At 40.7% G+C, this 25459-nt stretch overlaps 1 protein-coding gene across 1 annotated transcript; it reads right to left on the bottom strand.

Annotated features, from left to right (window-relative positions):
- Nucleotides 1-1145: 1145 nt before the first annotated feature.
- On the bottom strand, nt 1146-25099 carry RRP15 (ribosomal RNA processing 15 homolog). Its single transcript, XM_066316211.1, has 5 exons — nt 25018-25099; nt 21460-21734; nt 19555-19652; nt 18510-18711; nt 1146-3407 (listed from the first exon to the last, which is right to left on the bottom strand). Exons 1-5 carry the CDS (start codon nt 25082-25084, stop codon nt 3255-3257), a joined length of 795 nt encoding a protein of 264 aa, XP_066172308.1. The 5' UTR covers nt 25085-25099; the 3' UTR covers nt 1146-3254.
- Nucleotides 25100-25459: the final 360 nt, after the last annotated feature.

Here is a 25459-nt window from a genome sequence, read left to right as displayed (position 1 = left end):
GCCAGATGACTTCTGCCTTCCTCCCTGGAGACCGCTACTGAGCCAGCTCTGAACAGATGCAGCTCTACAGACCACCTTCTTCTGGAAGCATCAGATAGGCAAAAAACTTCTATGGCCTCCAAGCAATTAATTTCTCTCTTTAAAACAAATCAGACAAAAATGCCCTATTCTTCACCAAGAAGCAGCTTCCAGCTCTTTTGTTCTGCTCATCTTGTGAACCCAGGAGAAACTGCCTCACAGCTGCACAAGTGGGAGCTCTTCCCTCCAGGTCTTAGCAGAGAAGATGCTATGGTACGGTGGCACCAGGCACAACAAGGATATTCCATCACCCCTCCTAAAGTGTTTCCCTAACAGAAGGCTGAAGAAAAGCAGGGACAATACAGTTATTTTTTTCCATAGGCCAACTCATGCTTTCCTTACTGAAAAAAAAGGTTAGCACAATTAATGTGAAGAGAAATTAGACCAGGGGACAAGAGACATAGGGAAGAGCTGACCCTGTGCCTTCTCTTATTAAACAAAACCCTTGCTTTGCGTGCAATCCATACAATATTAAACTTTACATACTCTGGAATTGGCTTGAAGCCTAACAAAACTGGAACCACCCCATCCTTATTGGCTTTATATAGATAGGTACAGAAATATACAAAGTTGAGATGATTCATGCTCTCTGGAATGAAGGGCAGCAGCAGAGCTTTGCTTGAGCAGAGATATTCATGGGAGCAGGAAAAACAGAGCAAGCACTCTGATTGCTGGGAAAAGCTGCTGGAGGTTGTTCTTGGTAGCTGCTGAAGAGGAAGAACATTACTGGAAAAGGGGGTAGGGCAGCCCAGAGAAGAGACTGGAAGATGCCTGGATCTTTTAACTGCTAGTCAACAAAACCAAAACTTGTGAAATAAAGCAGCCTAGAATCAAAATATGTACTTAGCAATTTTAGCAATGCATATGGCACAAAAAAGGACAAGGCAAAGACAAGGTACAGTATAAAATTTAAATAACTACTCAATATACATAAAAATGTAAGTATTATGCTTCTTAAAAGGCAAGAAATGCTCTCCACATATAGGCTACGCACTCTAAATGAAGTGAAAACTCAAAATACCTTTAGCAATATTGACAGATTCTACATTTTTCTTAAATGCACAAGAGACACTTCAGTGTTTTAATCAAAACGTTACTCAGAAAATGCACAAATAAACACCCAAGTATTCCAAAAGTATATGGAAAGCATTCTGAAATTTTTAATAATCGCCTCAGGATGTTGCAGTTCCTAAGGAAAACTTAGATTATTTTCCAGAAGTTTGATTATGGAAAGAAACTGCTGATATGAAACTAGAGAACAACTGTAGATTTAAGAGTGCTGATGTAATTTTTCCACTGAAAGCAGCTGAACTCTGTAGAGAGAAAGCAGTGTCAGGTTAGAATATTGTGCTCCTTTGTGGACTTGAACCCCACTGCAGCACATTTTTACACTGCACTAGTGACATGGTGACTCTCAGTGCACAGCTGTACAGATGTTGAGCCTTCAGAAGCCGGGACGACCATATGTCAAACTTCTGCGTTTTTGCCACTTGGTATTTTGGGTGTATGCCTTCATTTGTGATAATAAATATCAGGCCACAAAATAATGTCTCCTCAGATTTCTAATATGTTTAACACTCAAACCAGCTTGAAAATCTAAACATTTCTCCTGTTAGCTTTGAGTTCCCCTGGAAGAACTGCGCTACAATATATACCAGATGAATAGGCTAGGGATAAGACAATGATTGCCAGTTGTTGGGATGAGTTTCTCTGCCATTTTGTACCCATATTTTTTATCCTGCAGCACACACAAAGTTCAAGCAATGCCTTTGTTAGGAAACTCTAAATTCTACTGCACATTTCAATGCTGAAGACTGAAAATTTCAAAGTTGCTCCTAATCATATCTTGCCTATAAGCAGGTACAAAGAAAGGTTTGTCTGTAAGGCATCTGTAGAAAAGGACAGAACAGTACCATGTATTTTAACTACCAACTAATAGGCCCCACAGCTTTTTCTTCACATAGCAAATGGAGAAATGTGATAGCAAAGTTAAACAAATGACACAGTATCAGACAGTCAGTGTGGAACAGCAAAGGCAGCAGAATTCAACCCCAGCCTCTCATTCCGAACACCCTTACCATCACACAATTCCTTCTGTATGCATATGCTTACATAAAATATATTCTTATTATGCGTGTTAGCTTCTGCACCTCTGCAACCAACAACTACTGAGGAGAAATTGCTGTAGCTTAAGCAAAGGCAATCATGTTATCCTGACAGATGGCTTCCAAATTTGTTACTGTTATGGCCCACACCTAAGAGGAAGGGCTCTGGTTTGACCCTTCACAGACCTGAGGAGATAGATCTGACTTAGCATTAGAGCTGACTAAACCCACAGGATGGATCTCAGAGCTCCGGCTCCTCACTGAAACAGGCCAGAACACCACAACTGCAAATGAAGCAACTGGGAACACAATTTTCTGTGGTATTGCTAGGAAAGCTCTCCCTCCACAGTGAAACCAATGATTGTCCTTTCCTCTCCTACCAGACTCTTAGCTTATACAATCTCAGACTTGCAATGAAAAAATATACACACATATATAAATACTAAAACCTATCAGTAGGGTCAAGTCTCTCTCTTTACAGTTCTGTTTTCAGAGTTGTCTCCAGTCAAATTAATTCTCTAAGACCAGAACTATCACATTAATGGTTACTTTCCTTTATTATCTACAGAACCTTTTCTGGCCAAAGTAGTATAAAGACTCTATAGGAGTCTGATAACTTTACAAGGTGATGGCATTTCTGTGTTTATTGTAAGCCATTTCTATTGCAAATTGCAACAACTTTCAAAGTGCAGCAGTGATTTGGAAATGCAGGCACACTAATACATCAATTGCCATGACTAATGTATAAACTTTTAATGACCTTGGCAAAATCCATCTTTCATTGGGCAAGTGCCACTATTTTGACTGTACAAAATGTTTTGGAAATATGTTGAAAATTATACTTGTTTTGGAAAATATTTCAGGATTTCAGTATAGCAAATGGAGCTATATTAAATAAAAGTTTGACATGGAGGAGAAAACACTCCAAGGTTGTGTAAGTCCTTTTTTTTTTTTTTTTTTTTTCTTTTAAAAGAGGTATCCTCCAAGTGTTGTACATTCATAGAATGCTGACTTTTTATCCAAACAAACTTAAGAAGATAAAATATGATCTTGAATGGTTTTCAGTTTCATTCAGTCACTGTCATCCTCTTGTTTCAGACCACCTCCTTCTTCAGTGTTGCCCTCTCCATCGCTTTCCTTGTCCCAGTCCTTCATGGATGCTCCCATCATGAAGTCATCACGCAGTATATTCCATTCTGGCCCCTCTTCAGACTTCACTTCACCCTGCATGTTTGAGGGGAAGAGAAGAACAGAGGAACATGAGATAAATGTGAAAGGCCATAAAAGATGCAAGGTCTCTACGCAATCAAAATAACACCTCTTGCAATCAGCAGCCCAAGGGCCAGCTATTTGTGCAAATAGTACAGAAACCAGCAGAACAACCAAAAACGACTTGATGCTAAAATGCAAAGTTCTTTTAACCAACAAGTAAAAGAAATATGGAAACAAAACAAATTATTCCTCATGGATGAAACAGTCAACCCTGGGCATGGCTTCCTTTATTAAAATCTTTCTTGGCAATCAGAATGGATTCATGATATCATTTATTAACCCCCAGATGCTGCTTCATTAGAACACTTCTTGGCACATTTCTAAATCACAAATATGGATTTAATAAAGGCTTAACCCCCCCTCAAATTTAATATTTAACATATTCAGTGACACGTGAACCAAATCCCCTTTATGTGAATTATTACCTCACTACCTGGGCTTGTCATATGGTATAAAGCTGCCTCTAAAAGAAACAAAGTTGATCTACTCTTAGCAAGCCAACAACACCTTACTCCAAATTTCCTACCTCTTGGAAGTGGATAAACTCGAGGCCCACTACATGGACTGGCGAATACTAAAGACAAGGGAGTGCAGTTTCAGGTTAGCACGGAAAGCAGCGCTTGGCCGCGGCTCCCGGAGGTGACAGATCACGTTTGGGCAGTGCAACAGCCCCATCCTGTGGCAACGCCTTCCAACAACAGCTGGAAGCGATGCTAACATCCCAGTGAGAGCTGCTCACCCTGCTGAGGAAGGATTTATTTCAGTGTTTATGTCTTAGCAGCAGAACCTTTCTGAGGAGCGACACGGCTCAGGGTCCAGCAGGCAAGCAAAGCTTGTCCTACCAAAGTGGAATTGTGGACACTAAAAACACTTCATTTAGTTCTGCAGGGTCTTTGAAAATAAAGTTCACACTGACACCCCAGGCAGGCTTTCCCCACTCCCCTGCTTCAAAGAAAAGACTTCAGTGTCCCCTGTGGATGAGATTTGCCTGCTGGATGCAAAACCTGCAGTAAATGTATGATCACTGTAGACATCTGTCCATGCCTCTTCTCCGTCATGCATCTAGGAATGTGATACCACTGCACAGTAAAGCTGAAGCCTGTGGGAATCAATCTTTGGGACAGAACAGCATATAGAATATGATAGCAGGAGAAAAGAGAAATGAAGAATGCGGGTCCATTACTGTAAATAAAACACATCCTATCACACCATCAGAAGTTATGTGAGTGCAAAAAATCTGCCAAACAAGGTATGTGTTTTTAATAGGTAATCAAAGCTGAAATGCTACGTGACTTCTGCAGTTCTTTGTGAAACACTGCTTTCACAAGACTAGGATAACAAGTCTTAACACTTTCCATCCCAAAAGGAATTTCCCAGGGCCCAGCTCAAAAAAACCAAAAAAACTCTACAGCTGTTCCGCAAGATGATTGCACTGGGTTTGGGTTTAGGCTTCACTTTTGTGCCTTCACAGATGGTCTCATTAATGGCTACTCCCATCCAACAATTCCCCTTTTCCCAAGGGTAGTGCCTCCTAGCCACTTTCCATTCTCACAGCAATTTGCTTCAAGTGCTACACCCGGTAAACCTAAAATCATCTCAGAAAGGGCAATCTATTATCTGGAATTAAAGAGCTACAGATAAGGTAGGCAGACCTAGGCAGACCTTGAAATTTGCACATGGGAATCATCTGTATTATTACAATAGTGCAAACACGGGTAGTCTGTCCTGGGACACAAGGAGAGGGTAACTATTGTTTTCCTCCTTTTTAACTATATTATAGTTGCACTTGTTTGCCTTTGCAGAGTAAAGAATAGTTAAAAAAAAATCACAAAAATCACCAAGTTCTTGCTTTTTTAATCCCAGATCTTTGATAAGTCACTATTTGAACAGGGAAATTTAAGAGAGTTAAATCTGAAATACTTATATGGAAACATGCCATATTTTTTACAAAAACAATCTACATTTTTTTGTTTTCAATAATAAACCAAACAGAATTCCATTTTTCCCCAGATGTGCAGAACAAGGATTTATTTTTTTTTAAATTTTGATTTGGTTTTGAAACAGCACAGAAGGGGTAGATTATTATCAGCAATGACAGTTGCAGGCTCAGGGTTTGAAAAGCTCAATCCTCAAATTCATCACAAGCTACTATTCAGCAACCATTAGCCCTTCTTTCTGGCTATGTCAAGTGGACAACAGGACAAAAGCAGGACTTCAACAAAAGAGGGATGCTGATCCTCCACAGCATTACCCATTATGAAAGGCACCACAAAGGCCTGAATAGAGTTTTACAACAAGCCCGAAGGAGAAAGACAGAGGTAGCATGTTCATGCCTCAAAGATGGAGATTTAATGCTTGAAAGCAAATATTTAATCAATTTTAAGCATGCTTCCAAGTGAAGAAAACTCCTTGTTTAGTATCTTCATTCCTAACTCATTTCCTATTCTGTTTTCCCCTCAAGATAAAACTCTCCAAATCTACTGCATCACAAAACATTCCCAAAGTCTTAAGAAAATATGCAGCAAGAGTATTTGTATAATTAACAATTAGTTGAACTGTAACATCTCTTCCCAACTTGCTTTATGTAAGAATGTTAATACCATTGGGTTTTCAATGCCATAATCTAGTTTCATCTAAATAAAACAAAACTGATTCTTGGCACGTGGAAAATAAACCAGCTTTCAATCTACACAAATGCTTTTGAACTCCCAGTCAGCTGTTCATGCACATCTCACTACAACACTGAAGTCCCCTTTGAACATCCCCAAATGAAAACAAAGCAGGCTATATAAATAACAGAGTGTAATGCTACAAAATGTGAATCCCTCAGTAAGGCAAGGAGTGAAAAATTCTCGTGTTGATTTTTTTCCTCTTCTCTTTTATACACTGGAATTGGGTTTCTTTGCCAGAAGGGTGTGGCAACCTATTTCAAAAGGTCTGAGAGGCAGCAATTAGTAAAATAACTCCTCAAGAGTCACTAGTGTTTTACTAATTGCTGGTGATGAACTTGCTATCATAAGCTGAAATAAGGCAGACCAAAGCATGCACTGTGGTTACTCTAGTGCTGATACTTGCTCTGATGGACTCACAGTCCAGTCGAAAAGAGTTCATATAAATTAAAAACAAACAAACAAAAACTTTGCCTACTTACTAGGCTATCTCATCATTAGCTAAAGTCTCACTCAAGTAGAGCTCTGTAGTGGGGACATACTTCCTGCAATTCTGTTTTGAAGACATACTCTCGAAAATCTGCACCAGGACAAGTTGAACTGAAATTCTTGTCCAGGTCCTAATAGAACCACCAAACAAAGCTCCAACAAAGCTCAATTCTGTCACTTAGAACAAGCAGCTGACTCTTGTGGATCCAGGCTGGAACTGCCTCCTGGATGCTTTTAAAGGAATTGGTCTATGAAAGCCTCATGGTAGCAGCCGCAGCAGCTATATGATCAAGTTAGAAATTTCCCTGGTTTTGTTCATTTCTTTACCACCACAAAAAAATTGGAGCTACAAAATTTGCTCTTGGTAAATGGCAAGACAGTATCTTCAGCTGAGACCTGCCAAACTCAACACTGGAGCTGTGGCAGACAGCACCGACATCGAGGTGTGGGATCAATCCTCTCTGCCCCTCCTGAAGCAGGATACCTGCCAGAGCTTTTCAGAACCTTACACTCAAGCAGACCAAAGTCCATAGTGCTTACTGGTAAGTAATGGCATTAAAAGATATGCCTTGAAATCAGACAAAAGACAGCATTTCACTCCACTGTCCACCAGCTTGTGTCATTTGAGCACACTCCAGCTTCTGCAAAGCAGCAAACAGCACCGTGGAGATTCCCAAAGAGCTGTGTCCAGAAGACAGAAACTCCAGCTTTTAACAAAAGAACATTTTTCAGACCTAGGGATTATAATCAGCACACTGGACCCCCATGCCTTTGCTCTGTGTATAAGATGAAATGCCAGAGCTTGCAGGGGCATCTCTCTTTACCATCACCTACAATAAATGTTTATTTGTACCTGTCAGGGAAGGAATTTCTAACATAAATATCTCTCAAGCAACAACTCTAAGCACTGAGAAAACAATTCTAACGTGTCTAATTAATCTGAACTGCCTCCCCAGGTTCCTCTGTTTTGCTCAATACAAACATTTAAGACCTTGAGACACAGTGAAGCTTTTTGTCATGGGGAAGAAGTTAAAAAGTGTAACTGCCAGAACACACTCTCACATACATCTGACAATTACCTTCCCTGTCAGCCTGCATCATGCTCTGAATGACTGCTGCTATTCTGGTCCCCATTCCCCAGCAAGTCAGTGTAAAACTGAGCTCAAAAAACCCCTAACAAACAGCACAGGCATACAATGAGGTGTGCTAAACCTCAATTTAAAATAATAATAATACCCCAACTTGGCAGAAAAGGGGGAAAGAAAGAAAAACAAAAAACACCAGCATAATCATTTCTCCTTAGTTCATTTTCAGCAATATGCAAGCTCACAGGCTAAGAAAACAAATTCCCTTCAGGCTGAGCAGAAATGAAAAAACAAAACAAAACAAAAAACAAAACAAAACAAACAAACAAAAAAACAAAAATACAAACAAACAAACAAAAAAGTGCAGCCAAAGTATCTAAAGTAGAAATATAGGCAGGAAACAAATTGTAATGATTTTTAACAGGAAAATGATACTTGGTTTGATCATCAGTGCTGCCTGCAACTTTATCTGATTTGAATTGCAGCAAGATCTCAACTCTAAGAAAGGTTCCCTACGTAAGCCTGATCCCAAACAGCAAACCCCCACAAATCTGCAAACTGAGAATACAACCTGCACTGCTATTATTTTGAACTTCTGAACTGAATTCTCACAGCAACTCACTCTGGGAAGCATTTTCAAGCTTGCAGAACACATGAGCTGCACAACAGAAATCTATTCTGCTGCAGTATAATTCTGCACAATCATTTATTCCTTAGGGTGAGAGTTATTCAATACCCATTTGCATTCTCTCTCTGAATGAGAAATTAGAGCAGCTGAACTAAACTTCCCTGGTTTACCTGAAGTGACACCACACTGTGAGTACCAACGGTGGCACAGGGGATTTACTTAGATCACAAACTCTCTCATACACACCAGAATCTGCTCTGGCAATTCTAGTAAATAAATCTAAGAATGATTTTTTTTTTTTTACAGTGTGTTTTGAGACCTGCTGTTCCTGCTCAAACTTCTCTGAAAGTAACACGTTGGAATTATTACTACAAGCACAACAAATAGTGATTTTCCTTTTGAGCACAGCCAGAAGACCACCCAGAGCTTAACGACCTGCACGCGGAATCTCCCCATCCTCACATCCTCCTCTAGGGTTTACTACAACTGGGGATGTGTGAATGAGAAGGAATGCTTTGGGTTGGCACACAGAGGCTTAAACATGGCCCAACTTTAGAAGGGTCAGAACTCAATTACGGAACTTCTAAAAACAAGCATTAATCTGGGCCTAAGCAAAGAAGAAAATTCATAAGCATCGTTATTAAATGCTCAGTTGCAAAGAAGAATCTTAGAAAAAGCTTATGAGAGAATAGATTTCCTCAGGCTTGGTTCACTAGAAACGCCATAAATTATTATTTCTGTCAGGAAAAGCAAAAACATTTTAAGAATTCACGCTTAACACAGGACCCTTCTGCACGCAGGACGCTCTGGAACTCCTCAGCGTGCACTGTACTGCAGCCATCAACAGCAGCCATCTCAGAAACCCTGTGCTGCACAAGGAATTCCACCACATGTTGCTGCAAGACATGTTTGGCCATACTGGCATCAAGACTCCCTTCCCAGGTTTTAATGAGCATGATGTATAGCATGGGCATGCTACACCAGGAGCTGCTCACAGACAATGAAAACTCACCTGAAAACAAGAACTCATCCAACAAAACAATCCTATAGTTAAGTTACAACACAGGCACGAATGTTACCTTTACCCATACTGGTAGCTCCCCTTGTGGAATACACACACTAATTTGTAACTCACATTCTTTAAAACACAAGGCAAAATGACAGTGTTGTAAATATGAAGTAATGACAGTTTTTCCAACTGCCAGGCCAAAACACTTCACTGGCATAAAGAAGAATAAGCGTTTTTAAGTAGGTACCAAGTAAAGATTAGTTCAGAGTAGACTGCAATTACAGTAGATTGTTATTACATAAAAGGTATCTGGAAAGATACCAATAGATTCATACATTCCCTGTGTGAGATTGTCATGAAACACATCAGAGCAGAAAGTTTATAGACTATTTCTATGTCTATATTTTTATTGCTACTCATTTTCAGTCTTGCTGGGTTTTGTCTTCTGTAAGAACTAAACTCTTCATCACCCTCATCTATATGTGTATATTGCCACATCTGAATGCCTGTTTCTCAGCAGTCATACTACTGACAGTGAAGTTTCAGCCTCCCAGTCTGGCCATTCCTATGCCTGTCTCACTCACCTGTTACTCCTACCCTTTATTCACCTGTAAATCTCCACACAGCTTTCATGCTTCATGTACTTGGCGCTGCACAGCATCAGCATCAATTAATACTTGATACAAAGACTCCCTGATTACTGTGGTTGAAAACAATACATGATCAAGACCTTTGTACTTAAAGCAATGTGTTACACTTTCACTGCTTATCAGACAAGAATCTGTATGGCCAGTTATGGTAACCAAATTAGCTGAATCATAGCCCCGACTCGGAAAAGACGGTGCTGTCCATGAGAAAAAACATCTTTTGCTAGCTAGTCATGAGCTTCAGGTCTGAGGCAAAATATTGTTGCTTTTGTTTTAAAATCATACTGGTTAATTACTAAACAATCTTATGCAGACAACTCCATACCCACTTCCATCATAATTACTAAAAGGACGATAATGAACTGAGAATTCTTATGTTTGGGTGGGATTCAAAATGAAGGAATAAAGAACTTTTCTAGATGTGCAGCATTTCAACCCTGATATAAATGCCACATGACTTTCTCAAAAGTAATAAAAATACTCTCCACCAGCTGGTCCTTCATTTCCTAATGCGTATTTCCCACAGTAATAAGGACATGACAGAGTTCAAAGATGAACCTAAACATCACTTCAGATCCAAAACACGATTGTTACAAGGTTCACAGTTCCTAAACCACCAAGCTGTACACAGATATAGCAAGAGTGCCTAGTAAAAACCCACGCAGTCAAGATTAAGGCCTCCACTGTGCTACCCCTAAGAAGTCACATCCTCATGTCTTTCAACAGTCTACTTTAGACAAACATTTTCCAGTCACAACAGATTTTTCTCAGATGTCACCCATTTATGAAAGTCACTTATGCACTATCTCAGCTGGGTACCTAAAATTTTCTGCAAGTTGTTATAAAAGCTTGCCTGTTGGCCCAGTAAGGAAACATTCAGACCTGCAACTGTATGGAGTATTTCTGATTTTTTTTTTTAAGAATAAATTAGCAGCTTGCAAATTTTTGAGTAAAATGAATATCACTCAAATTATTTCCAACAAATGATGCTAAAATCATCCCATTTTTCATTATGATTCAGCAAGAGGCATAATGGAGTGAGTCCCAAAAGGTTGTCTCAAATGACAAAGGCTACAGTGATGACCATGCCCATCTCTTCCAACACTTAAGAAATCATCTCACAGAACAGCTGATGAGAATGAAGTGAGACAAGTAAAAAGTCTCCTCTTCCTGATTCAGGATTTCTGCTTTTGAGTCCCAGAAGCAGCATAAGGATCCAAAAAGCTTCGAGGTAGGAGGGTGAGGGGAAAAAAAAAACCTCAAAACGGAGCCTATCCGGAACTAACCTTTGTGCAATTTTATTACTAAATATGAAATGACATTTTCATGTCTACTAAGCAGCTTGTCAGATTTCACCTAACTACAGTCATCGCCCTGATTTACCTAAATGGTTTTTGTGACATATTTTAGAGGTATCCAAATCCAAATTTCTCTGATTGTATATTCCTGCAATTTCCCCTCATGGTGCCACGTGTAAGTGGCAAGCTCATTAAGGAACAGACCACACTCCTCAGTACTCCCAGGCTGCTTTCTAAAAGTAGTTTAAACCTGATGAATGAAGAGGTAAACTGCCCAGGATCCCAATCCCTTATCTTTAACATCTGGCTACCCTTTCTCTGCATTTCTGACCTTTCCATCTCCTTCTGTGTTTCTGTATGTGCTTTCCCAACAGCTGCAGGTGGAGAAGAAATGACACAGACCACCTGCAGAACACTGTCCAAAGTTCAGCAGCAAACCAAAAAGAGGTCAGACCTTTCCAAGAGGCAGTTTTAGTATAATTTGTAATACTACTGGGTTTTAAAAAGTACATTTTCTAATCTTTCAGTAAATTTCAGAAACACTCATTAAAAACTGGCTGGGATTTCCCAGAGAACTGAAAAAAATTTACTGAACTCAGCAATCCTCTAACCATTGCAAGCTGGAAGCAGTTTGACCCACCACTCCTGAAGTCTATCTACCAAGATAAACAGATGAGTAGGTACCCACAGAGGTCATTTATAACACACACACTCTGGAAATCACAACATTTTATACCTTAATAAAACTTCAAAGTAAAGGAATTACTTTTCACGATAATTTCCAATAGCAATTGCTCAAATGGGGGAAACAAACTTAGTCAGCTAGACAAGCTCCACCCAAACCTTCTTACTCCCCAGAGAATTTTTTTCTATAAAACTTTATGAAATGTTTAGATGTGTTTTTCTCTAAGTACACTGCCCTGCCTATAAGAGTTATGAACAAAGCCAAAAGTGGAGAGCTGCTTTTATAATGTTTCCAACTTGATTTACCAGATAAGAGTCTAATAGGATTTGACTCTTTTGTGCTTTGTATACTCACAGGAAGATCAAAAGAAGACGTATGCCACAAGTTTTTCAAATGTGGTTGTTTTAGACAGCTTTACTGAAAAAAAGCCTTGCAACATCTTCTGGGAAAACAGAACACCATCATAGCATCCTGTGCACTAATAAACAAATAGCAAGGCAAGTTACTTTCAAACATGGCAGATGGAGCTGTCTCAGCATTGCCTGACATTTCAATCACAAGTCCCTGTTTATATTCACTTAAAAATTTGCCAAACTTCAACTGCTGCATGGTGAAAGATTTTGCAATGTTTCAGATAAAACCACTTCATTCCTTTTCACAGAAAGACAAACTTAAAATATTTTGTCTTCAGCTCTACGGAAGAAAGAGACATTTTCTACAGGAACCTATTAATTGCATCATTCATTCTTTTTAAACTTAAAAATCAGTTAAGGACGTGTTTTGGAGCTGGCAACATATCTTTTGCTATCTCCATGAACATTTGCCTGGATCTGGACAAGCTCTAAACATCTGGAAGATCGCCCTCCCCAAACCTCAGGTCATCACCTCAGTAGATGCAATCGGCATTTAGCATCCAAATTCTCTGAAGTTATCTGTCCTCACTGATCACACACTATCTGCATCTTAGCAGGCAGCATTCAGCTGAACTGTCAGTGACTCATGATGACACACAGGGAACTGGCCTTTCTGTGGGAACAGCTGTCAGGGCTGCTCCTGCATTAGGCACAGGATACTTGCTTGGCCCTCAGGTGCAGGGGGAAAGAACCTGTCAGGAACATAGAACACGAAGAGGATTAAAAAAAGACATAGATGGGAACAAAGCGAAAAATCACAGCCTTTTCCCTTCCTGATTTCTGATCAAATATCTGAAAAAGAGGACAGAAAGGGATATCTGAGTATAAAACCACAGGAAAAAGGGTAAATCTAGTAAAATACTGCCCTCCACATGACCCTTAATTGTCTTATGTGGGATTGAATTTACAGTCTTAAGTTCTCAACATCTAATCAATCAAATTTAAATAGTGAAACACTGACAAATTTAAATCAACAATTAAATATCGACAAAGTCCTACATTCCCATGTTAACACAGATGTGCATTACCTGCTATGACAACAATCAATTGAACTTGCACATCTTAAAAGCTCAGTCTGCTTGATGGCCCAAACTCTGTAAGTTAATATAACTTCTAAACAGATTTAAAGTAAAAACGTCACCATCAAACAGCCTCTAATACTGCACAGCAACCCTTTACCTTAAAGGACATAAGGAATAGAGGATATGGCAAAGTGGTGGCAGGGTGCACTGCATTTATCCCTAAGGATATTCCTAAGAATACAGCATACAATTAGTTGTCAGCAACTTTCTGGTACAAAACAAAAAAACTTCATTAAAAGCATTAGCTCCAAACGTACATGGGGCTACCTTCATGAGAATGTACACAAAGTTGGGAAAAACAGATACAAATGCAGGATCCAAAGGAATCCAAATTAAAAGTTTTTGTGCATGTGATGGGAAGACATTTATTAAAACTGGGAGAATAAATCTACTCTGGCTGCAGCTGAACTAAATTAATACTTGGCTGCCCCCTCAAATTTGCTGGAATACATGCATGCCTGGTTACTCCTTCAATGAGGTCTGTAAAACCAGCACACAACAGCTGTAGTAATAAACTTCTGCTACCCTGCAATGCTGTTATCACCTAAAGAAGTTTCCTGATAAGATTAAAAGAGGTGTTGATACACCTTACCAAATTTCCAGAAATCATCTCTGCCTTTATCCACACTTCAAAAACCATTTCCTAACACAGGTTGAAGCAACTGTTCAGATTACTGTCACTCCAAAGAGGTATATGAATGAAAACAAATTTTTTTCACTCTCCCCATTTCTACACTGTGGAAGCAGCAGAAAGAAACAGACCATGCTGATGGCCAGTACTCAAGAAGCTGCAAGAAAAAGATGACAGTCACCCTCAGTTTTTAAACTGATGTGACTTTTAAGCTGGAAAGCACAAATAATACCCCCATTTAGCTTAAAAAATGAAAAGTCCCCACACCACTCCTTGTACCTCAGCAAGAACAGCGGTCAAAGTCGGAAGTGTAGTATTCCTCCTGCCCTTGAACAAGCTTCAAACTACTACTTAAAATAGAGTCTTATGAACAGAAGAAAAATCTGTAGTAAGCCTGACTCTAATCACTGTCCTTACAAATTACCTACCAGACATTGGAGCATTTATAATATATGCTTGAGGTAGAAGGAACTTTTCTGGAAAAGCACTCTAAGTCCTCATATGAGCAATAGCTACTACGAAATAGCACTTGTAATCTTCTCCACTCATCTTCCTTCCCACTAATAAATTATTTTAGAATAGGTACTATTTTGAGATCCACACACCAATTTTTTTCCAGATGCCATCACAACACAGGAAGCAAATTGTACCTCTGGGTCATGTAGTCAGCCTAGCTTACAGAAAGATTTCCTTGCAGAATTTGGGTCACGGTTACTGAAGTAGATCAGGAAATCCTGAAATACTCTGCAACAGATCTGGTGTAAGAAAGCTTGTAAGTTAAAGCAAAACAATGCTACAGGGTCCTAATTAAAAATGAAAGGTTCATGAGTGCAGGTTATGCTTGTCATAAAGAGTATCTGTAACTTTCATGCTAGTTGTTTACGTGTCACTAAAAAATGTTTAACCACACAGTAAAATGCTTTACACAGAGCAGCACAAATGACAAGAGAAAAGTTAAGACGAAATTGCCACTGACACACAGCAAGCGAGGAGAATAACTCTGAATTTCCTCTGAATTTATTTCTTCTCTTACAATTAAAATTTTGAGACCTCATGTAGTTCACTATGTTAGTCAACATATCTAAGAGAACAGAAACTTCATCCAACCCTGGAAGCAAAAGTACTGCCTAAGAGCATCCTGAAATTTATTAAGGACCTAAAGAAAACAAAAGGTTCCTGCAAGGAATCTTTTACTGCCACTATCTACTTTTGTATTCATTCTATAGACATAAAAATTACTTCAGCCTCCAGGCCTGAAAAAACAGCATTTCTGGTAAGTAGCCTTTCTAAACCTATAGTTTAATCATGTTTCTTGTAGTGTCTTACAGGAAGATATGACCAACAGATCCTGAAATGAAAAGCTGGTGTGTAAGGATTGTGTTGAACAAAATTGAAAGCTCTCAGATCTGACAGTAAAAGATCCCTAGATAAACCCACCCCAAAACTTTTAAAAAAAAGCTCATCTGAACACAAATGAGTGGGATTTAAACTTTTTTTTTTAATCACTACATTTTTCTCCCACATTGCAAAGCTTCAGACAAAGTGGTGAGGGGAGAGAAATTAGATGATCTTACCCAGAGGCAAGCATCATGCACAGTAACTTGGGAAAAAAACAGGAAAAAATATTACACAAGTCAGCTGGCTCAGCAAGGATTAAGAAATACCTTGATAAACAGCAAAAGATATGAAAGGCAAAGCTTTTGGCTCCAGCTCAGGAAAGTAATTACTCCCAGCTGGGCACACAGAACTCCAAGAAGGGCTACAATTTCACAAGAAGGGCACAGGAAAATGTACACAGCCTTACAGTCTTTCCTTCATAGTTATACTGGTAGGTATATGCCAAGTAACATTTAGGCCAATGGCTAAAAGTAAACAAGACTATAAACAATATTCTAGCGGGGCACAGGTTACCTGTCCTTCCCAGGAATGCATGAAGCTGATGGAAATGGAGAACAAAATTTAAAAAGTGGTCATGCTATTTTGTAATCATACTGCTGCAGATGGGCCGTTACAGAGCATTCAATTTCTTTTTTTCACACATAAATATACTTGACTAAATAGTCAATCAACAGAGCTTTATAAGGGGTTTCTTCAACAAGCCCTGACGCTTGAAAGAAATTGCCACACCTTCAAAAATACAAAGCAAATTTTGCATTTAAAAACTCCTGCAGAGCAAAAAAATGCTTTTTGCCCATTCTCAAAATACAGTCAAGTCTCATGTCACAGCACAAGGCTTGAGTCAAAAAAGGTTTGCTTTCACTGGTAAAACTTTTTTCTGCTATTTTTCCTGCTGACTGCTTGGTTTATGTGGGTGGGGTAGTGTTTTTATTGTTCTGGACTGCCTTTTAATTGATGGCAGAGTGCCTGGATTTGGGGATTGGCATCTCTTCCATTGTTTTTGCTGAGATACATTTATTTATCTCCCCCCTCCTCCCTTTTGTAAAAATGAATACACTCTATACTCTCGACTGCTAAAAACAAACCCACAAAACAAACAAACAAAAGCTTTCAGATGGCACAATCTGCTGAAATCCTGTTGCAAGGAATTTACTACCAAAAACCCTCATCCAGGCTTCCTACCCTCTGAAACACCCTCAGAGACCAAGAAGCAGAGATACGACAGTGGAGGCCAGCAGAACTGTTCAGTGGCTAAATATTTGTGTAATTCTGAGAAGGAGAATGAACAGCAGATTTTGGCTTCAACCTCAAGCCTCAACAACTACCAGGAGGGGAGCTTGCTAAATGAGTAAGATATGTTCTCAAGAGAAAATAAGGCAGATTAGGAACAGCTTGAAAAGGATTTATTGAAGAGTTTGGTTCAGTATTAAATTGAATGGAGAGTCACTGAAGCAAAGGCAACAAGGAAGAGAGGAAGGGGGTTGGTCAGTCTAGGCAGACATGCTATTAAAAAACCCAACCAAAAACCCTGATCCCCACCCCAGCTTTTGTGCACAAGCAATTTGTGAAAGCAGCACCTACATTAACAGTCAAACCCAACAGTAACCGGCCAGCATCTAAAGCATCTCCAGAGGTTTTGAATGGAAATATACTGTTACTGATGCTGCCAAAATAAAACTTTTTTTTTTAGGCATAGAAACATTTGCAATCAGTGTTTTCTGACCTAGTAATGCAAAAGCTGCCCTGTTATAATGTGTCACAAAAAAAAAAAGGTCCTAGTTCTTGCTCAGCTATTGATTCAATGCTGACTACAACAGTAGTTGGCACTGCCATTGTTCCAATACTCTGCTATTCCAGGGGAGGAAAAACAAACAAACCAAAAAAAAGAGAACCACACACATGCACATGCCCCCCCACCCAAACAAGCAAGCTGGAATTATTTAAGGAGAAATAAAGTGTCAGCACCAAGCTAAATTGTTCTCATTATCGAAAGAATTTAAAAAATACTTTAATATTGCACTTGCATGAAACTTGTATGAGCACTCCATGCCAGGCAGTGTTTCAGCATGTTCCCCAAGTGCACAAAAACAAAAAACATATGACAAACTGTTGTCTCCCAACTGATTAAAGTATTTCTTCCTGGCACGGGAAAAGCACTTGGTTAACTGCAGTGTGTCTGCGCCAACTGCAGTATTCCACCCACCACCAAGCACAGAGTTCAAACCTGAACACAAACACGCTTCAAAAACGTGCAGCTTCTGAAATACGAGAAAGAGTGAGTCTGAGCAACTTGTTTTCAACCCTGAGCTACTTGGTGAGCTGCGAGAACCGATGAAGAGTTGGACGAGCCAAACTACACATTCGTGTCTCAAACACAACTGCAAAAAGTGGAATGTACTTCTTTCCAAAACATCCCAAGAGCATGGAAGACACACCAGCCCAATGCACACAGAGAATCAGGGAAAGAAAAGGCTACATATAAGGTTTGATACGTCTCTGTTTCTCTCTGTTGTGACATTCATTCTGAATGGCAAATCCTTCGGTTTCAGACACCATAATTACCCAAAGGAAGTGAGTTTGACATAACCAAACTGTGGGGACACACAGGTAGTACAGTCTAATACACCATGTAAGAAGAACAGCCTCTAGGTCTTCAACAACTTTAAGGAGCTAACTATTTATAGCCTAATTCCAAATGTCACAATAATCTAGCAGTTTGTTCCATGCCTAGTGCAAAATCCAAGATAAAATCTGGTGTTTCATAATCTTTTTTTTTAACACATAGCTAAACCAAGTTATTTGCATAAAAGGCTCAATGTCTTATCAGAAGATCTTCCAGTGTTTTGTACTTTGACAGTCAAAAGACAGGGAAAACAGGCTAAGAGCTACTTGTTCCTTCCAGAAGTGTCAAAACATCCCAGCGACTTGGCTCACAAGTTTATGAAGCACAGGCACATTAACAGAGTCATTACCTTGAGAAGGTACCTTGTAAGCATTTTTTTCTCACAGGTGAGGCTTACCTGTTTACTTTTTGTGGCCTTTCCAGCAGGATTCTTGCCTCCTTTGGCCCCCTCCATGTTCCTTAAAACATCGATGAAATCTCTCTTTGAAACAGAAGACATTAGTTTCACACGCTTCCTCTCAGAGCCCCCGGCTTTCTTCACCTCCTCCTCCATCTTCTTCTGGTGTGTCCTGACAGCATTGAATAATTGTACAACACCTCTGGGACAGGAAAAAAGACAACAAAGCAAATCTTTTAGCTCAAGTTCCTTTTACAGAAATTAACTCCCTATTAAAGCTAATTAGTGCAGATGCCGGATGGCTTCCAGCTCCCCAAAAGGGTTACCTGGAACCTCACTTTAGTCAAGAAGTAACATGTACTGCAACATACAAGACTTTTCAATTTCCACTCCTCCCTCATACTTACTGCTAGGAACCAGCAACAAAGGAATGTACAAATAACTATTCAGACTCTGAAGTAAGCCTGGTAACACAGCACTAAGATCAGTTTCATCCTTGAGCTTGTTTCATCCTTGAGAGCATGTTATTTATCCTAAAATCAGTTATTAAATTTCTCAGGCAAATTTCTTAACAGCAGCTGAAGCTGGGGGATAAGGCAGAGGAATCAGTAAGGACACATATACAAGCCACACATCAAAATGTTCAACTAGTTCTGTGACACCAAACTACCACAATGTGAACAGGCAGCTGAACTTCACAGCCCTGGATCTAGTGAATCCTCTGCGGAGAAGCAAAAAACCAAAACAGTAGAAACAACTGTTCTGCATTTTTGGGGCATTAAATTAACAAAATAAGGGGATCCAACAAAGCACTTCTGTTAAGCAAACATTAGATTCCCATCTAAATTTTTACTCTTTCATAAAGCTTCTGAAATCTTCTGTTGAACTTGATACTGTACAATGCAGACCTGTCTATAAATCTCTCGGCTCCTGCTAGTCACTTCTTAAGAGTTCAATCTGATTGGAAACAGATTACCTGCACAGGCCTTTTCCTCCTCTTTTTGATATACATATATTTAAGGAAAGCATTAAAAAAACCTTTTACCTTGTGGCAATTCTCTGAAGATTTCTTTCCTTCTCTCGGTCTTTGACAACATCTGGCTTCACTCGGCACATCATTTCCCATTCCCGCTTTTTATCGAGCTGCATTATAAATATTGTTACGTGAAACAACATGGACATTGGAGAATGCAGCATGATCTGATAGAGTATGGAGCAGGAGGAAAAAAAAGTTCAGTTTGGTTGAAAGTAAAAGGAGCTCCAAATAGGGCTGGACAACAGGTCTGAGCAAGTCTCTTGCATTGACACAACAGGGGCCACACTCAAATCTGAGAGAACCATCTCCTTCCAGTAACAAAAGCCTAGGAGCAAGATGCTTTCATACTGACTGCCATGAGCAAGGAAATTATTCAAAGACAGCCTTCAAATCCCAGACTTCACAAGCTGATCATAGAAAACTTTATACATAATAAAATCCTGGGTCCATCAAAACAGGCATGTCACACTTTGAGCCTTGGGAATCTGACTTCCCCCTTCAGAACAGATCCCAGCAGGGCTTTGTGACCAAAGTGACACTCAGCAAAGACTGCAATAGGCAGAACTCTAACACAGGAAGAGCACCAAGTGTCCACCAGACAATAAGTCATGTGTACAATATTGGTCTTTGTCTATTGTTTTGGGAGGGTCTCTGTTTTATAACCAAACTGATCCACTTTTCCATTACCAGCAGAAACAATACCACCAGCTTTGTTTCTGCTGCAATAGGAGACCACTCTATTTCATGACCTCTGCTTTAAGAGTAAGGTAGTGACATTTTTTCTTCCCCTCTGAACAATTTAACAGTGTTTTAGGCCTGCTGATGTTCCATTAAATCTGTTTTATGCAAGAAGACACTAATGGAATTTCAGAGTCCTTATCTTTATAATTCCAGGCAGACTACTATGAATTTCTGAGTTTATGACCATGTTATGGCCTTTGATCAAAAGAACTGCCCTATCCTACCTTTTATCAGCAAGAAATCAATGAAAGGCAAATTGCTTTCAAGTTTTTCTAAAATAAACAAGTCACTTTGGGGATCGGTGGCCCATCTCTGCTTTGCAGTATTCTCACATATTTACTGGATGAGAGCAGGTATTTAGGACAACCATGACTGTGCAGATGCTGTACTGAAGCTCTCTGTATTTAAAAGGCAAGCCATGGCTCAACTGCAGCATGTCCCAAACTGTCAGGTGAATAACCTGGTTATCCCACTGAAACAGAACTGGTAGGATGAGACATTAGAACTATTAATGCATTTCTAGCCTGAGGGTAAATCAATCAGAGCCTGGAATTAAAAGCTCCACTGAAGGCACAAACAAATTACTTACTTGGCAATACAGTTTTGTTTTCTTCATACCAGTTTCAGAACCAGAAGCAATTTAGGGCACTGACATGGTAACAGAAAACTCCAGTCAGGAAAATGGTTGAGGAGAACAAACAGTGATGCACAACCACATCAATGATTACTGCAATCTCAACCCAGAGGCCTTGATTTTGGAAGTCACAGCACAATTTCAATGAAAGAAGTTTTCTTCTCTTTCACTCTCTCACTTTCTGTGGTAGAGAACTGTTTCAATTTGTAATGCCAACAAAGTGAATTCCACCCCAAATTAACAACGCCAATTAGAAAATCACCCTCTCAAAAAAGAAAACACCTTAAGCTGACAGACTGGAACACTCCTGCTGTCAAAGTTCAGCCTGCCTGATGACCCAGAAGAAGCACTAAGGCAAAAAAAACCTTACACAGCATGACTGGAAAGTAAAAAAAGATTAAGCTACTCAAGATCACTGTGAAGGAGAGACTCCAAAACTGACACAACCTCAGCAGTGATTTGGAACAGTGCTCTGAGACTATCTTGCATGTAGCCCATCTGACAGTCACTGCACACGGAATACTGCATCTTTTTCTCACCCTCATCTTCTTTTCTTGCCTCTCTTGTTTTTTTCTCTCTCTCTCCTTCTCCAGGCTTTTATTCTTAGCCAAGATGGTGGACTTATTCTGTGGAATCTTTTTGTTGAGCACTTTCGCCATGGCATCTGCCCATCCTGAACTTGGGCCATCTTTGGAGCTTGTTGCCTCTTCAGCCACATTTCCAGAGGCTGCTGCTTCATCTTCATCATCACCATCCAGGGCTTCGCCTCCAGAAGAGTAGCTGTCTTCTGGAAGTTCTGAGCTTAACTCAGATTCTAGGGAAAGAAAAAAAAAAGAAAGAAAAGAAGCAAAAAAAAACCCAGTGTCAGGAATTGTTTCTAGTAAGAATCATTCTCTAGTGCCATTTGCTTCACACGTAAATGTTATCCAAGTTCAGAGCGAGGTATTAATGTGCACATGCTGTTACAATTAATGCCTCAAGCAGGCATACATCATTATATTGAATTTATTAGAAATTATGCAGTCTAAGTGCTTGCTCACCTCAGCGATGATTTGAACTGACTGAAAGAGGCCAGGCAAAAGGGCAGCCGTGGATATTTATTAGTAGATTATTGAATATTTTTATGTTTAGGGCTGGTAATTGTGGGGGGAAAACCTGTCTATTTTCCAGTTTAAAAAGTGTAACCTATGGATGCCTTTTCACACAAATACATGTGTATATGTGTACACGCTCGGAGAGAAGCTGCAACAGTGACATCTGGTGTTTGAGTGCCAACAGCCATAAGACCGAAACTGAAGCTGAGGGCATTTCTTACAAGAGAGCAAAACCTGCTCAGAGAGAACGCGACCAGCAAAAATACAATTACCGAAGCATAATGAACCCAGGGGAGGCTGCTTTGTGAAATGCAGCATCCAGACAGTCAGGCAGCTCAAAAGAAACGAGAGGCACTGAGCTTTTCTGGGATAAATAACTGCTCAAGTTACACCAATAAAACACCCCCAAAGTCTAGTTTCCTTACCCTCTTCAAAATAAAAGAAGGAATTGAAGTTACAATACCAAAGTTTGGAATTAAGCAACATTAAGACGGCTGGAAACAGCCAAATTGATGGCACAACAAATACACAAAGAATTAGTCCTCATTACTCTGTTCAGTGGGTCAAACTGCAAAAATAACAGCCTTTAACAGTGCAGATGATTAACTAGAATGAAACGGGCTGCAGGTTTAGGGTGTGCTAAAATATGCTTGGTTATTTCACTTCACCACGTAATCAAGAGCAGAGCATACAAAAGGTCCTGCCACCATTAACTACTATTCCACTAATATCTGTGCCACATTAAATTTTAAATTAATTATCTTACTACAACTTTAAAGGCTGCAAAGTCAAGTGCTGAACAGAAAGAGGCTGGTTTCTGATCCCACCCAGTCCCACCAGCAAGGGACCAATTCCCCACCCGACTCCCTTTGATCCATCTACCACTCTCAAACTGCTGAAAAAAGAAAATTTAAATTTTAAATCACAGTACTGCTGAGCCAAGTGCTTTACTCTGTAAGCATGAAGCATACTCCTATATCCCATGAAGTACCTTTATCAACCAAACCATTAAGAGAATGAAGCCAGGAGTGCTTTACAAGATCTGCTCTCCATAAAACCATGCAGGCAGCTATTAATGATATTCCCCATTAATCAACTGTCTATTTCATTACTAACCAAACATAAACACACACTGTTGTCACCCTAATTCATTATTCTGCCTTCTCCATGTGCCTATTTAAACCAGATTAAAACCTAACAAACAAGATAGCAGCAAAACAGTGCAATGACCAACTTAAAACAAAACCTCTACTGCCTGGGCATGTTTAGAGCCTTGGGCAGCATTTAGTTATTCTGATGGAAAAAAGTAAGAGTCTGTGGTTACAAAACAAATGTTGAAGAGAAATAATTACTGAAAACTTGGTCATTATCTCTACTAGTATGACTTTTACTACCACCAAGGCAAACACAGTGGTATGTCATGCTCTACTCAAAATAAATTATGGGGATGTTTTCCAACAGTCCTTACTATAAATTAGAAGTTTAGATATGGCAAAAAATTTTCTCAACATATTCAGTAATGACTTAAAGGCATCCTTTTTATTCTTTTCTATATCAATATTTCTCCACATTCTGAGTTACAAATTAAAAAAAAAAAAATCAAACTATTGCCTGTGAAGAATTCAGTGCATCATCACATCCTGGTTCCTATATGTAAAACAACATCAGATTTTCACCCTGGGCCTTGTCCATGCCAGGATGTTGCTATTTAGCTTTTAAACAAGGAATCAACCCCTGTTTGTGACTTTTTTTTACACACACAAAAGCTAACAACTACCAAAAGTCCAAACCTGAATCCCCCACACTGCTTAGGACCAACTTTTGCTGTTAATCATAAGAAAAAAAAATCAGACTTAGAAAAAGGAAATTTGCAAAAGCATGTATCATCTCCTTTACATACCATCTTCGGTCAGTAAAACAGGAGAATAATACCAACAACATTTTGCCTTCAACAATTACAGAAAAATCAACAAGTTTTCCACTACCAGCCGTAATTTATTTTTTAACACATCAGAGTATCAGTCAACAGCATGAAATAAAGAAGAGGTATTTCAAAATTTAAACCAGATTAACTCAATCAGAAGTAGGACATGGGGCCCTATTCTAAATTGAAAAGACTGGTATCTGGCGTAGATTTAATATAAAAAGTTCTAACTGTTTCCCTGTGTCTTGTGAAATACACACACATTTCTCTATTAAACTCTTATAAACTCGCTCAGTGATCAAGGCGTAGGCACACAGTTAAAATATTCAGCACAGCAAACACTCAGCAATGAGCTCTGAAACAAGTTCCCACACAACGCTGCCCTTTGGGCTGTGGCTGTTTGGAGCTGCGGCTCGCGTTGGTTCTGCTTGGTTCTAGCGTCAAAACTGAACGCAGACTCCTCCCAGAATAAAGAAAAAAAGAAATCCAATTACAGGACAGAATTAAGAAGCGATAACACCTAGTTAGGAACACCCTCACAGCGCGGAAGGAGGCCAGAACGAGCGGAGAGCGGTGCGTGAAGGGCACATCACTGGAAGGAGAGCAGTTTCTTTCGGAGGGAAGCAGATCCCGGTCCCGCACAGACACGGAACTCACGCAGCTCTGCACAGCCGTTCCCCCCTCTCCCAAGCAAGAGGGCAGCGAAAGCTATTTTGGTGGGCTTGGGGGACTGAGGAGCTGCTGGCGGTACCCCTGGGGCTGAGTGGGAGAAGCCCAAAGGGTCAGCGCAGGGCGGGCAGGGGCAGCCACAGCACCAGGCACCGCAGGAGTGCCGCCCTCGGGACACACCGCGAGAAGCGGCCTCCGCAGGTGGCCGGGCCGGGGCCTAAGCTCCCGTTCCCCACGCCGTGTGGCGCCGGCCCTCAGCCCGGAGCCGGGGGGGATGAAGGGCCACGGACCCACAGGCGGGCTCGGGCGGGGCACAGTAGAAAGGCCTCCAAGCTCAGAGGAGGCCCAGAGCGGCGGCCGGCGATGCTTCAGAAGAGGAGAGAGGCCCACCCCGTTCCCGCTCCCGTTACCGCTGTCCGTGTCCGTGTCTGTGTCCGCGGCCCCGCGCCCACGTGGGCCCGCCACGGCCGCCGCCATCTTCCCCACGGTCCGCTCAGTGCCGCGCTCCGGGCCGGCCCCCGCGCCGCCAACCTGCGTTCCGGCTCCAGAGGTTCCGGGCAGGCGAGCGGCGCTTCCGGGCCGGGGCGCTCCGGGCGGGCAGAAATGGGCTCATGAATAAAGCAAACAGAGCTAGCCGGGCCCCTCTGCCCCCCCAGGCCCTGGCTGCTGCTCCCTCCTGCCCTGGGCAGAGCCTTCGCCGTCGTGGGGTCACCCCCACGCAGCCCCCGATCGTGGCTTCCCTGCGCCGGGAAAGCTGCGCCCACCTGGAGCATGGAAAGTGCCCTGGGAAATGCTCCAGCAGCGCAAAGCTCAGGCGGATTGTTCGCTTCCACCCTGGGGAGCCGCTGTGGA

This window comes from Sylvia atricapilla, chromosome 3, assembly GCF_009819655.1.
Source record: "Sylvia atricapilla isolate bSylAtr1 chromosome 3, bSylAtr1.pri, whole genome shotgun sequence".
In the NCBI taxonomy this organism is placed as follows: domain Eukaryota; kingdom Metazoa; phylum Chordata; class Aves; order Passeriformes; family Sylviidae; genus Sylvia; species Sylvia atricapilla.
This window is presented reverse-complemented; position numbering and strand designations above follow the sequence as displayed.

Excerpts from the sequence above, each read along its gene's own strand:
- RRP15 (XM_066316211.1), bottom strand. The coding sequence starts at position 25,084 with ATGGCGGCGGCCGTGGCGGGCCCACGTGGGCGCGGGGCCGCGGACACA. Across the intron at positions 21,735-25,017 it reads AGACACGGACACGGACAGCG|AATCTGAGTTAAGCTCAGAA; the intron begins GTAACGGGAGCG and ends TTCTTTCCCTAG. Across the intron at positions 18,712-19,554 it reads CTTCAGAGAATTGCCACAAG|AGGTGTTGTACAATTATTCA; the intron begins GTAAAAGGTTTT and ends TTCCTGTCCCAG.